The following is a 13947-nucleotide window of genomic DNA, read 5'->3' on the forward strand; positions in this document are numbered from 1 at the left end:
GCAGGCGTGGGCAACATCGGGTATTTATATGAATGCTGCCCGGGGGATCTGATCTAGTAGGACCGTTCGTAGGAAATCTCCCCTTACCTCGCGTCCGAGCAACCCAAACCATAAGTTCAATTCACATGAACCTTCAACAACAATTCAAAACCACCGGAAAAGTGTATGACTTTAGCTTCAGTCCGAGAGTTAGGCAGCCTTAAAAGTAAGTAGTCTTGTGTATCAACTAGGTAGCATGGGGATACCAGCGTCGAACAAACAGGTCAGCATGTATTTATACATCCGCCCTGAAACCACAGACATGTGTCGTGTCGTGTCGCTCAGGCCGCCTCAAAGTCAAATGGTTCACGGTCAGCGTTGGATTGAGCATGTTAGGGAAAACTATAGGCAGACCAAGCAAACCAAAGCTGCACCGGCTACACCGTAATGAAGTAAGTATAGGTGGAGGTGAACACAATACGTCCTATTCGCCGTGGTCGACTCCAGTCTCACCAGTCGACAAAGAAGCGCGTTAGGCAACACGAAGGCCAAGTAATAGTCACCATATGCAGCTAACATTTCTGCATATTTACTTCTGCACATTTCCGCTAAGGCTATTGGCAACCGGATATCTAACCGATCCACCGCTATTCCAGACTTTACCGCTTCTTGGACGAAACCAACCATATATTTTCCATATATTGTCCATATCTGAGATATCCGAATCACAACTGTACTAAAAAGAGTATAATTTGTATATCATAACATGGAATTTGCAAACACTGTATAATTGGCCAATGCTAAAGTTCAAGAAAAAAAGGGGGGAGCCCAGGTTACTCTGGAGGAAATAATTCTTTCGGTATCGGTAATGGTTTTCCCCTTTCTTGACTCCTGCTGCTTCCTATTATTGTTTGCCCATCCAGGTCCGGATCATATTCTTCACGTCCGCCATCTGGGCCCTTTATGCCTGCCTTCTTGAAACTCCTAGAGTTGGAGAGCTTCATGCTTTCATTGCTCTCTCCGCTAATCGATTCGTCGTCGCTTTCGATAAGCGCATCATCAAAGGAGTCTTGTCCATCTCCTTCTTCCGATGGAATACTTTCGTGGCCCGGCTCTTTCAATTTGATAAAACTGTCGATAATGTAGTATTGTATCGCATTCATGATAAGTGGAAATAGCATCATGACGAATACGATCTGTACGCGCTCGTTGCCTTCGGTCCATCTCAGTGCCCAATCTCCTACGCGTGATATCCATGGTACTACCAAGAATATGATAAGAACGCAGATCTTCATGCCGAACAGGCCGCAGAAGTAGATAACAGATTGTTTGAACCACCACCAGGCGTTAGGTGGGTTGCCATAGTTGCCAGACTGGATTGACTCTGGCGGCTTTCCCCAAGGAGTGTATGCTACGAGGCCTGTGACGATACGGAGGAGAATGATAAGAATGGGAATACCAATGGTAGTCTACCAGCTGATTAGATTTTCTCATTGCCATAATCATAAATATACGCAAAAACTTACATCGATAGCCAAATTCAATAAGTAAAATGAACAAGGATTCGGGTAGTATTCGTCCTCTCTTCGTAGCAACCTCTCTGCCGTCTGCACGGTGATTGGGTCCAACTTCATAGAAAACCGGCCGCTTGTAAGCATCGACATAAAAACGTTCGCGATGTGCACCAAGACGGACCCAAACACCTGTTTCGATACATCGAAGAACCAGATCTTGACGGGTCGCTGGGGCCTTTCCCGCCACCGCTTGTAAACGAGAGATAGAAGCGCCAATCCACCCAGCGCGAGTTGTACGATTAAAGCAAACGGCCCAACAAGCTGGCACTCCCCCTCCCTGCCATGATCATCTTCAGGGCCGGGCATGGTCGTTGTTGCGGCAGCTGCTGTCGCTGTCGCTGTCGCTGTCGCGGTGGTAGTAAAAAGCGAGACTACGTCGTTCGTAGCAGAAGGGAGGTCAACTCCTATAACTGCATCAGGGGTAGCAGTGACTATTGCGGATGAAGTTTCGTGTACGAGGGAGGCGATTGTAGAAGAAAGCGACATCAACTCTGTGCTCGAGACACAGGTCAGGCGATACGAGGTAAGAAAAAGGAAAGGAGCGAGGATCGACGCCTAGGATCCAGCCAGGGTTCGTTCGAATGGGAGGGGATTGCGACTAAGAAAAAAGTAAAATATGGCTTCTATGCCAATAACTAATCCGGGTTTCGACAAAGATACGAGCGTAACCCAGCGTTTATTTACTGGGCAAGGAGGGAGAAGAAATAAGAGAAAGCGTTCTAAAGGTTGAATGTTCTGATGAGAAGTGAAGAATGGAGGCGATTGTAGGAGGTCGAGGTGGTAAAACGGGAGGTGGACAAGCCACAAAGATCAGCCGCTCGGCTTCAATCCTTTAGCACTGGGTAGCCTCTATGTATGATGCCATGGCGCAGCAGCGAGTCGCTTCAAATAGGCTTATAATTCGGGAGACGTCTGGACGTACGGGGTAGGATCTAGGCTACTGCCTTATCTAAAACCACTAGCCTCCCCCACCTACCTAATCTATGTACATGGTACAGTTCCCTAAGCGTTAGGTACTTTAGGTACCTTCTGACAGGTAGAAGTTTAGGTACCTAATTTCGGTACTTGGTGATATATTTAGGTACATGTAATTAAGGGGTACTTATTTATAGGGACTCTCCGGCACTGACAGGTACATGTAAGTATTCCGTATAACTATCAGATATCAGACACCATTCAACTTCACCAGACGAAGTCGTAGATTTCCAAACGGTCGAGCCGCCTTAGATATGTGTCATCTGCAAAGCATACCTTAGGCAAGTTTAAGTTGAAGCATCTTACCTTACCTAGGTACCTAGGCACCTAAACCTAGATTCACCAAGCGCGTCATCGGAGCATTCTAATACCACGTGTTCTATTCTATACTTTCCGTTTGGCCTTATCTACGTATGTAGTCTTCCAATTGGAGATGGGCTTCACGTAGTACGAATGTGGAGGAATAGCCGAGTATTACAGGCATGACAATAATGGTCACGAGAGCAGGTTATGATGGTAACTTCACGATGAAAGGGTCTACGTACGAATGCATTAAACTAGGATTAAGACACGTTCTTGGGAAAATCAATTGCTGAGGTCTTCTGCATTCTCAAATAGGAGTGGAAAAGCCTCAAAACCCTGAATAAATAACATATTCTTCCACGCAATCACAACGCCAAATAACTATGTGGCATAAGAAGTATGCCGTAAAACCACTGAATAACCATGAATCAATTTGACCAACGTCCACCGCGTTCCATAGGTGTTGCTAATGAGCGACTCGCAATTTAAAGGGGTGACACGCCTAGCAAAAAGCTAACACTGCGCGTTCGCGAATTATTGTATGCCATGACCGAACGCCCGGACATCCGCGCAGATAATCTGATGATCTGTACGATACGTTTAAGTCATGCATAGCTTATTCGATTTCTGTGGAAGAATGCCCCGCACGAAGTTCAACGCGATCTTTCGTGCATGTCGGGCGACGTCGTCTGGCCTGCTCTTCTTGTCCTTCGCCACCGATATCGGCTCCTTCTTGATCGACGTCGTGGTGGAGGAGGTAAAGCTCGAGCTAGATGTAGTAGAAGCTGGAGAAGACGGGACTGCAGACGGAGCACGGGCACGGGTCTGGAGCCTGTCTGCAGGCCCGTCTAATTGTCAATCGATCCCATGCTTCATCTTGAGCTGCGCTAAATTCTCCTTGCGAGCCTGCAGGTCGTCTTTTGACTTGAGGGTCTTCTCTGGTTGATGCCATAGAACTATACGATATGTTAGAGACAACGTACAACTACAAAGAGAGGTCCATGTGATGATGGGGTAAACGTACCGACAAGATATCGGTTCTGAAAGTTGTAGCCATTTAGCTTCTCGAGAGCGTTCTTCGCATCCATGACGTTCCAGAAGACAACATAGGCTGTTCCCTTTGCTTCGACTGAAATACCCTGTCGGATTTGACTGCAATGATGGTTAGTAGGATGACTTTGATACCCGATCAATATAGGAACGTACCGGATGAGTCCGTCCTCACCGGGGTCGAAGAGTTTCCAAAGCGCGTCAGAGGATACTTCGTAGCTATAATTTGGTTAGAGAAAGGTCGGGAATAGAATTCGGAGGACTTGTGATGGCGTGACTAACTTTAGATTCTTCACGAACAAAATTCTAGATAAAGAGGTTAGCAGGTGTATTAACAGTTGGCACGTAATACCGGAGGCGAAAGGCATTAAATGTGACGACTTACGGGAGCTGCTCGGGGGCAATCTTGCCGGCGCGACTCATATCTTGATGAAGCAGGTATTTGTCGTATTCTCGATACTCTGATGGTTGGTTGTTGGATTGTTGGTCCAAGGAGGTGGTGGTATTGATGGGGTGTTTTAGGTAGTCAAGATTGGCGAAGAGGCGTGTGCAGCTTTTGGAGGAGTCGATCTGATTCTGGGCTACGGAGCAAATCGGATTAGGCCACGCTAAAGACCGAGCCTTGCGAAACACGTGACGCGATGGTGCCTTATCAGATTTCACCGCCTAATGACCGTTTAGCCTATTATGGTATCAGGCATAAGTAAAACTATCTTGTTAGGTATCCGTAAGGCAAGTTAGGTAAAATACCATATTAATTTAATATTAATTTAGTATGGGTTTCCTTAAGATATATTCTCGAAAAAGGGTTTATTTTATTTCGATATTTTTTTAAATTAATGTTATTTTTATGATTTTTACGTTGTTTTTTTTTAAATAAAATTATTAAAATAGTTTATTTAAAAAGTATATATATTATTTAATTAATTATTAAATAACGGTAACGCGTTTATATATTTTATTATAATTTTAAATTATTTTATAATAAAATTAAAAAAATTATAAATTATTTTAAAAGTTAAATAATTAAAGTTTATAATGTTAAAATTTTTTATTTAAAGTTTTAAATAAATTAATTATAATTTTTAACGTTTTAATAAAAAAGTAAATTTATCGAATTTATTTACGCTTTTAAAAAAAATTATCGTATAAATTTTTTTAAATTATTTTTAATTTTATTTAATGTTATATTTAATATATACGTTATTTATATAATTTTATAACAATTAAGATTTTTTTATTAAATAATACATTAAAAACCTTTTTTATTAAATAAAATAAAACGTAAACGTAAAAAATAAACGGTTATTTATTATTATTAAACGGTTAAATAATAAGTAAAAATATTATAAATTAATAAAATTTAAATTATAAAAAATTATTACCGTCGTTAATAAATTATTTAATATAAAAATAAAATTTAAAATAATATTTACGTAATTAAATAACATTAATAAAAAAAAGGTTAAATATTTTAAAGGTTTTTTTTAAACGTTATAAATAAAAGCTTTAATATATTTTAAGAAAAAAATTAAAATATAATAATTAAAAAAACGTATAAAATTTATACGGTACTTATAATTAACGGTTAAATATGTTAATATTATTATAATAATAATAAAAAATTTATTTTTATATAAAATAACGTTTTAACGTATAAAGTAACGGTTACGATTAAAAATATAAAAAAGTATAATATTAAATTATTTAATTAATTATTATATTTATTAAATTTAAATCCGATAAAAATTATATAAAATTAAATAAAAAATTATATTAAAAATAAATACGGTTTAAACGAAAAACTTTTATATAATAAATTACGGGTGTATATTATAAAAGTTTAAAAAATTATATTTAAATTATAATTATTTAAATTAATATTTAATATGTTTAAACGGTGTTAAAACGTTTATAACGTTAACGGAAATTATATATAATATTAAATTTAATTTTTAAATAATTTTAATTTTATTAATTTTTTAAAAATGATGATTTTTTTAATTTTATTAATAACTTTATATAAATTTACATTAAATTTTAATAAAAATCGAATAAATTACATTATTAATGCGATATTTATTATAAGGGTTTTATTTATTTATAATATTATAATAATAAAGTGTGACCTTGTGACCTTATTATATAACGCCGGTAATTTGTACTGTGTGGAAATCTTTAAGGAAATTTAAAATTAAAGAAACAGCAATGTTAGTCTTGTGACTCATGAATCAGGTAGTTACTACTAACTTGAGCAAGAATTTAGAGTTTAACTGTTACGAATTCGTTACATATTAACCCTAACCATATTATCGCTCATAACTGATACGTTTTAGAATGAATACGGAAGCCTTAATGAAGTAGATATATTCAGTGTTGCCGTTAGCGATGTATTACATACACAGTGTATGTTCTGCATTGTCAAGCAGGCGGATTTGAACGAGCCCATTACGTCATTTGAAGGACACTTAATTGCTACCTCATATATGTCTCATTGAAGGCATTTACGAAAAAAAGGTTCGTACTAATTTTATGTAATCTGCATCGGTTCAAAGATCCCCATTTCCGATACCAAAGGAAATGTAGTTGGAGAGGTATTATCTCGAAATCCGAGTCACCTTAAGGATTCCTCCGAGCTGCACTCTCCGAAACCGTGCTCCGAAGTTATCAGGAGTGGCTGTGAGCTCCGATTGCGCCAGGATCGATTACAATAAAGCGAGACAAGACTTAAAGCTAAAGATTAATTAAGTCGGACAAGGCGGACTGCTAGATTGCTTTGTGGTGGATATGAATTACCTAGGTATGCATACTCCTTCGAGTACGTATACCGTTGAACCCATGACTGAGGGAATATCCCTTTCCAATGGAGGTTAATAAGAGGTTGCTTAAATGTAGGTAGGTAGGTAAGGTAAAGTCCCTATAGAATTTACACTGGTTAATGCAGCTAAGGGGTCACTTTCAATTAACCCTCTTCCTTTTCCCAAGATTCAAATAGCAACACCGTAGTGGTGATGATGGACTTGCACATGATTATACAGCAATCGCATTGCCTACGTACAATATCTTCGTAGAACATGGGACGACAATGTCTCTCTGCGTAAGACGGTAAGCGGACTATGGGGACGTCCCCTGCACGTTTAACGGATATATTCACCACTTTGGATTCTTCCGTTATTTGACATCCAGATCTCTATCAATTTTGCCGGAGTCACGGAAATTCCACGCATGAAACCAACCAAGGAAACATGTGGCCTCTTCTGGGGCGAGGCGTCTCGAGACTTCGGCTGCTAGTTCTCATATTTTCCGTGCTTTCAGCATTAATATATGATCGCTATCTCCGATCAACAATGGCTGAAAAGAAGCCTAATTTTCTGATAATCGTCGCTGACGACTTAGGGTTCAGCGATACGTCTCCTTATGGAGGCGAGATCGACACCCCTAATCTACAAAGGTTAGCTGATGAGGGAATCCGTATGACCGGTTTCCACACAGCTGCATCATGTTCTCCTACGAGAGCTATGCTTCTGTCTGGCACAGATTCACATATCGCCGGGTTGGGTGTAATGGCGGAGAAAATAGTAAGTTCTAATTCTAGTAAGAGTTGTTATATCATCTGTCTAATATCTTTCGTTAAGAAAAAGGCTCCGGACATCTTCAGAGATAAGCCTGGTTACGAAGGATACTTAAATTATCGTGTAGCTGCTTTAGGAGAGATCCTTCAAGATGCAGGATACTTCACACTCATGAGCGGGAAGTGGCATCTAGGTCTGAAGAGGGAGCTTGGTCCGCATGCGAGAGGATTTACCAAAGTACTTTCTACCCTTCCTGGGGCTGGAAACCACTTCAATCACGAGCCACAGCTGTATGACCTCAAGGAAAAGCCATCGGCTATATTTAAAGGTGATGGCATATGGATGAAGCACTCAGAATTCATCAACGGGAGCACAGATCTACCTAAGGACTTCTACTCTTCTAACACGTTCACGGACTACTTCTTAGACTTCTTAAAGGAACGGACAACAGAAGAGAGGTCACAGCCCTTCTTTGGTTATCTCCCATTCACAGCCCCTCACTGGCCACTGCAGGCACCGCAAGAAATTATCAAGAAGTACCACGGCAAATACGACGACGGGCCTATCGCTTTACGGGATCGCAGACTCCAAAGCTTAATCGAAAAGGGGCTCGTGCCCCCTGATGTTGAGCCAGCTCCCATGCACATGCTAAAGACCAAGCCTTGGGAGGAGCTATCAGACGCAGAGAAGAGAGAATCATCTCGAGCCATGGAGGTTTATGCGGCGATGGTTGATCTTATCGATGTGAACATCGGTCGCGTGCGGACTTATCTAGAAGAGACAGGCGAGCTTGATAACACATTTGTTGTCTTCATGTCCGACAATGGGGCCGAAGGACAACTGTTGGAAGCCTTGCCTATCTTAGCTGGCTATACGGTAGAAGATATCGTTAAGAAATACTACGACAACTCGTTGGAAAATATCGGCAACTACAACTCCTTCGTGTGGTATTAAAATATCTATTAGTCCTTTGGTTCTATTCACTTCTAATATTGTATAATAGGTATGGCCCCCAGTGGGCCGGCGCATCGACAGCTCCAGCGCGGGGGGCAAAATCGCACTCAACCGAGGGAGGGATTCACTGTCCTTGCATCGTCAGGTATCCGCCGGCGCTAAAACGGGGCGGGCTGGTCACCAGTACGTTTACGACGGTTATGGATATCGTTCCGACCATCCTAGATCTCGCAGGCTTGAAACACCCTAGCCCCGTCTTCCGCGGGCGCGAGGTGGTGCCTGTCCGAGGGAAGTCTTGGAGACCGGTTCTAGAGCATCCAGAAGACGAAACTATTCAGATATATAATGGCACGGACATCGTTGGCTGGGAGCAGCTTGGAATAGCGGCAGTCAGAGTGGGAGAATGGAAAGCACTATTCCTCCCTCCTCCTAAAGGTCCCGGCAAATGGGAGCTCTACGACTTATCCAAGGACCTCGGCGAAGTCCATGATCTAGCAGAAAGCCAGCCGGAGAAGCTAAAAGAGATGCTTCGTCATTACGAGACGTACTTCCAAGAGACTGGTATGTTCGATTCGTACACCATGTATCAGGAGGCGTTGAAGCAGAGGAAAACGGAGAAAGTGAGAGTGGAACTGGACACCGATCAGTTGTATGTACACATACCCAGAGCATTGGAGCTCAAGCCAACTAACCCATGAATCAAGCAGTCCGCCATACGTTTCGATCATACGTCAGAGTATGGCTTTCGTACGGGAAAGGTTTCATAGTCTTCTAAAAGGATACTGGGGCGAGGAGTAGATGGATCTCTCACGAGGATATAGTGTGTTTTGGGGTAATATAATGTACCTATTTACCTATGATGTTAATAGGTCTTTGGTACATGTTCGAGAATGTATATGTCATTAAGATTTCAGCACCTTACTCTTAATTGAGTTATGGAATTGGACCTCTCCCACTTGGTTGAGATGAGACGAGTTAGTCCAAAATGTCTTCTCACTTATTAACTTCACGGCCTACGTAGGCCTCACTTGGTTAAGAGTCGTTATCAGTCATTTCAGGTTCAGGAATAATTTACTAGGGACTAACATAGGCTACTCAGATTTTTCCATAGCACCTGTATGTAGGTGAGGTCTTATCTTATATTCCCCATGACAGGTAACTGGAGGTATTTGTCAAGCTCTTCAAATATATTCATATCATCTATGAGCTTGCTAATAGGGGGCTCCTATCTTAGAGTGAGTGGTAACTATCCGTGAACCCCATTGTGCATATCATTGATAACCATCGTAAATATTATCCGGTATCGAATTTTATGCTACCACGTTAGTCATATTTATATAAAAGCTTAAGAAGCGCGGGAGACGCTTAAAGATAACTTTAGACCAGACACGATCATACGCTATGTCCTAATACCGTGGGTCTTTGGTTAAGAGGGGAATTTTACGTGGCCTACAAGGTTACATAGGTAGTATATCAAGCCAATGTTGCGATGATGTCCCTTGCATCGCGGGGATTGGGGAAGAAAGAGCCTGTAATAATTGGTAGGTCTGATTAAGCTGAATTATAACAGCTAAATAATTGGAGTCCCATTCTAAGATTCATAACCGTACTAATCTTTGGCAAGAAACAGGTTGCCTTGGTTTTGGATTTACACGTGTTCCACCGGAGAAAGGTTGCCCTGGTGTTGCCTTGGTAAAGACAACGTTGGCCAAAGTTACCTGAATCAGGTCTGTTAAATGCACGGTGTCTAAGGTACGTACTGTTTAAATGATTACCCAATGAGGTAAGCTTAATGAACGTTTGTTTCTTAGTGTACCTTTTCGTCCAATGCTACCCCGTCGAAGCATCGAGCTAAACGAGCTAAACCCGCTAATGGGAATTGAAATTCAGGCATGTTCAGGCAGTCAGGGCAGCCCTGGAGGACCCCTGAAAGTTGGTTGATCCGAACAGATAATCCGCCATAATCCGTACCTCCAGTATCGCCTCTCACATCACCCTAATAAACAACTTGCCTAAGCCAACATGCAATACTTCCTCCTCCCTTCCATCTCGTCTCAGCTCCCACCCAAACCTCTTTATCTTCGTCTATAATCGCCTCTGGGCTTTCTATTCATCCCCTCCCCGGCCCAAGCGAAACCCGTCGACGTAGAAACCTGCATCTTCTCCCCAGGGTTTCTCGTGTGCTCCACACAGCCTGCAGATGCCATCCGTAACGCCCTTCGAACCACCCATGCTCTCCCCGAGTAAGAAGAGGAGGCATGATGACGACCCCAGCCAGGTGCAGGTGCAATTGTACGACGACCCGCAAATCTCTCTCGTCAAGTCCTTATCTGCTAACCACGAGTTCCGTACCAGAACATCCCAACACGAGTCGACGAATCTTCTATCCGCTATTAACAATAATGAACGCTTCATATTCCCCACATCGGCCCGAGGCGCTGCTTCCCTGCTGAATATGCCTCGGAAGATGATACCTCTACCTGTGAACAAGAGATTCCGGCTTGTTAACGACAACGATGGACATCTACATTCGCATAACTCCTACTCCCACGCGCACCCCGAGTCCCCGGCGCCTACACCATCGCCACACCACACTAAACTAGGCACAAGTCTCAGAATAGGGCCCTCCAACTCACAATCCCTCTTAAGTCCCTGCCATATCTGCCACCGGAAACCCACCAAGAAATCCGACCTGGACTCCTTCGCCGACTGCCTCGGCTGCGGACAGCGGTCCTGTTTCGTGTGCCTGCGCGCGTGTCGGAGCTGGCTCGCATCCTCAGAAGAAGATGACGACAGCCTATCTGCGTCCTTCACCATGCAGGATGTAGATGACATCACCTCCGAGTCCTCCCCCGAGGCGAACCAGAAACAAAGAAACGGAGGCGGTACCGGGCCTGACTCGAGCTGGATCGGCCGCGGCCATCGGGAGCTGATCTGTAGCCGGTGTTGCGTGGAGCGCGGGGCTGAAGGCGACGTTGTATGTTTGGGATGCTTGGCCGGCATGGAGGGGGCGTAGGATGCCTCGACTGACGAGCAAGAGCAAGACCAAGAGCAACATTAATTAATCCACTCACCATTCAGACGAAACTACCACCCCAACACCCGACACCAGGTACGATATCCGTGCGAGCTTGGAAGGAGGGAAATAATATAGTTCGGTACCGGGCGGGACGGAACTAGGGAGGGCCCTATCTGGAGGGCTCGCGGAAACTTAAGGCATGGTCACGGCGCTATGGGGGACATGACATCGCATCGCATCGCAACTTATTTTAGCATATGAAGTATTTTAGCATATGACTTCGCGAAGATATCATTCATATCCGCAAGCTGCGGGTGCGTTTTATTATTACTTAGCCGTGAAAGAGGAAGAGAAGAGAGAAGCGTACATAGCATGCTTGCTTGGGGTTTGGTACCTTACCTTACCTACCCTACTGTAATTTAGAATAATTTAGTGCCTAGCTTAGGAAGTTGGTCGAGTAGCACGGCCGACTAGGCGGGACGGAACGGGATGGGATGGGACGGGTCGGGATAGGGCTGTTTGTATCGGCGCCCGCACATCATGTAACTAGTAGACACGCACGAAACAAGACGACTTTGATGACGACGACACGATTTAATGTATAAGTAACATAACGCACAATTCATAATGGATACTAGCACATGGCACGGGCGAAGCTGGCTGTATTACCTATGCCGGGAGTTACCGCTGAGTCTACATAGAATTCCGGCCTAACTGGCTACTATTCATACAAATAACACATCTCGCTTCCTCCCTCCCATTTTCCTCTTCAGGGATACATACGTCTAGTTGTATTGCATATACGTAGCGGTCGAGTTGAACTTAAGGTTGCCCTTGATAACCTTATCGACGGCGCTCAAGAAATCCTTCTCGGTCGCCACCTTTCTCCTCGCGCGGATGGCGAACATGCCCGCCTCGGTGCACACGCTGCGGAGCTCGGCACCCGTGGCGTTGGGGCACAGACGGGAGATTAGTTCCCATCGGATGTCCCGCTCGACGGACATGCTCTTGGCGTGGATGCGCAGGATGTTGGCGCGGCCCTCGAGGTCCGGAAGCGAGAACTCGATCTTTCGATCGATTCGACCGGGCCGCATGAGGGCGGGATCCAGAGTTGAGGGTCTGTTGGTGGCAAACATGACTTTGATGTTGCCGCGGGCGTCGAAGCCGTCTAGTTGTGTGATAAGCTCCAGCATAGTTCGCTGCACCTCGTTGTCTCCACCGGCTCCGTCGTCGAATCGAGCACCGCCCACGGCGTCGATTTCGTCGAAGAAGATGATGCAGGCCTTCTTCGTCCGGGCCATCTCGAATAGCTCCCGCACCATCCTGGCTCCCTCACCAACGTACTTCTGCACTAACTCGCTACCGATGACTCGGATGAACGTGGCGTCCGTTCTGTTTGCGACGGCTCGGGCGCAGAGAGTCTTTCCGGTACCGGGGGGGCCGTATAGTAGAGCACCCTTCGGGGGGTCGATACCTAAGTTAACGAATCGCTCGGGCGACAGCAGCGGCATCTCGACGACCTCTCGTAGCTTCTCCACCTGCTCTTTGCAGCCACCGACATCGCCGTAGGTAACATCGGGTTTCTCTTCAACCGTCATCATAGTGACGCTAGCATCGATCTTAGGGGGGAGTGGTAACAGGATCTGATATTTATTTCTGTCGACGCCGACGCGCATGCCTTCCTCGATATCGGTGGGGGACACACGCTCGCCGAGCTGGACGACGAACTTGGCGATCTGTTTTACGTTGATGACATACTTGCTCTTGGTCTCGTCCTTCTCGTCGGCAATGATCTTAGTGCACCGCGCTACCTGAAGCGGTTGCTCTTCTGACATGCGCTGGCGGTCGGCGGCGACATCCCACAGGTGCGGTGGCGCGAGGCCTGTATCGGACTCCTTGACTCCGATCTTCTCGTTTACGGCTTGCTGTTTCTCCTTAATCTGTTTCTCGAGGTTTTTGAGGGCTGTGCCGTAGGGTGCTGCTCCGTATGTCTTGAGGACTTGAATATCTCTAGATGCGAGGTTAGATTCGGCGTCAGGTGGAAGGGAAAGGAAATTGGGCGGAAACGTACTCGTCTGATAAGGGCGTGATCTTCTTTTCTTCTATCTCATCGTCGGCAAAGTTCTTCTTGTACTTCTCCCAATTTGATCCGGTGGCGGAAGGCTGAAGTACCGTTAGCTAGAGGCCTGTGATAATAAACGTAGAAATCACCGTACCATTTTGTTAGAGAGCTTCTAAAATCAAGAAGCTCGTCGATGTTATTATTATTAGAGAAAAGAGAGAATCGGTGGGATGAGGTGAGGACGAGGGTTATTTGAGAACTGTGTATTGTTCGTTGGGTGGGTGGATAAATAAATGGTTGATGGAAATGAATATTATGAAAGTAAGGCAAACTGGAAGTTCGCAAGGTCACTTCAGTGGATTGATGATGGACAAATGTGGTTGCATAAGCTCCTTCATTGCCTAGAGACTTGCAGCTTCTACATAGATGATACATGGAGGTACGTACTGAAACTTATGC

At 44.1% G+C, this 13947-nt stretch overlaps 5 protein-coding genes across 5 annotated transcripts; 2 read left to right on the forward strand and 3 right to left on the reverse strand.

Moving 5' to 3' along the window:
• Positions 1-538: 538 nt before the first annotated feature.
• F5Y00DRAFT_229805 (vacuolar membrane protein-domain-containing protein) lies at positions 539-2447 on the reverse strand. The gene is made up of 2 exons (XM_048006820.1): positions 1506-2447; positions 539-1448 (listed from the first exon to the last, which is right to left on the reverse strand). Exons 1-2 carry the CDS (start codon positions 2037-2039, stop codon positions 813-815), a joined length of 1170 nt encoding a protein of 389 aa, XP_047867403.1. The 5' UTR covers positions 2040-2447; the 3' UTR covers positions 539-812.
• A 1239-nt stretch (positions 2448-3686) lies between these two features.
• F5Y00DRAFT_259483 (pre-mRNA branch site protein p14) lies at positions 3687-4304 on the reverse strand (the record flags this gene model as incomplete). The annotated part of the gene is made up of 5 exons (XM_048010887.1): positions 3687-3787; positions 3856-3983; positions 4038-4100; positions 4164-4187; positions 4267-4304. 5 exons carry the CDS (start codon positions 4302-4304, stop codon positions 3687-3689), a joined length of 354 nt encoding a protein of 117 aa, XP_047867404.1.
• A 2924-nt stretch (positions 4305-7228) lies between these two features.
• Positions 7229-9205, forward strand: F5Y00DRAFT_259484 (putative arylsulfatase; the record flags this gene model as incomplete). The annotated part of the gene is made up of 4 exons (XM_048010888.1): positions 7229-7459; positions 7517-8400; positions 8457-9056; positions 9115-9205. The coding sequence occupies 4 exons, from the start codon at positions 7229-7231 to the stop codon at positions 9203-9205; spliced, it is 1806 nt and encodes a 601-aa protein (XP_047867405.1).
• A 1143-nt stretch (positions 9206-10348) lies between these two features.
• On the forward strand, positions 10349-12013 carry F5Y00DRAFT_229809 (uncharacterized protein). Its single transcript, XM_048006821.1, has 2 exons — positions 10349-10699; positions 10763-12013. The coding sequence occupies exons 1-2, from the start codon at positions 10608-10610 to the stop codon at positions 11421-11423; spliced, it is 753 nt and encodes a 250-aa protein (XP_047867406.1). The 5' UTR covers positions 10349-10607; the 3' UTR covers positions 11424-12013.
• F5Y00DRAFT_229810 (P-loop containing nucleoside triphosphate hydrolase protein) lies at positions 12014-13859 on the reverse strand. The gene is made up of 3 exons (XM_048006822.1): positions 13643-13859; positions 13498-13589; positions 12014-13436 (listed from the first exon to the last, which is right to left on the reverse strand). Exons 1-3 carry the CDS (start codon positions 13643-13645, stop codon positions 12212-12214), a joined length of 1320 nt encoding a protein of 439 aa, XP_047867407.1. The 5' UTR covers positions 13646-13859; the 3' UTR covers positions 12014-12211.
• Between the last annotated feature and the right edge of the window lie 88 nt (positions 13860-13947).

Source organism: Daldinia vernicosa, assembly GCF_022497035.1.
Source record: "Daldinia vernicosa strain CBS 139.73 unplaced genomic scaffold F5Y00scaffold_10, whole genome shotgun sequence".
Classification (NCBI taxonomy): domain Eukaryota; kingdom Fungi; phylum Ascomycota; class Sordariomycetes; order Xylariales; family Hypoxylaceae; genus Daldinia; species Daldinia vernicosa.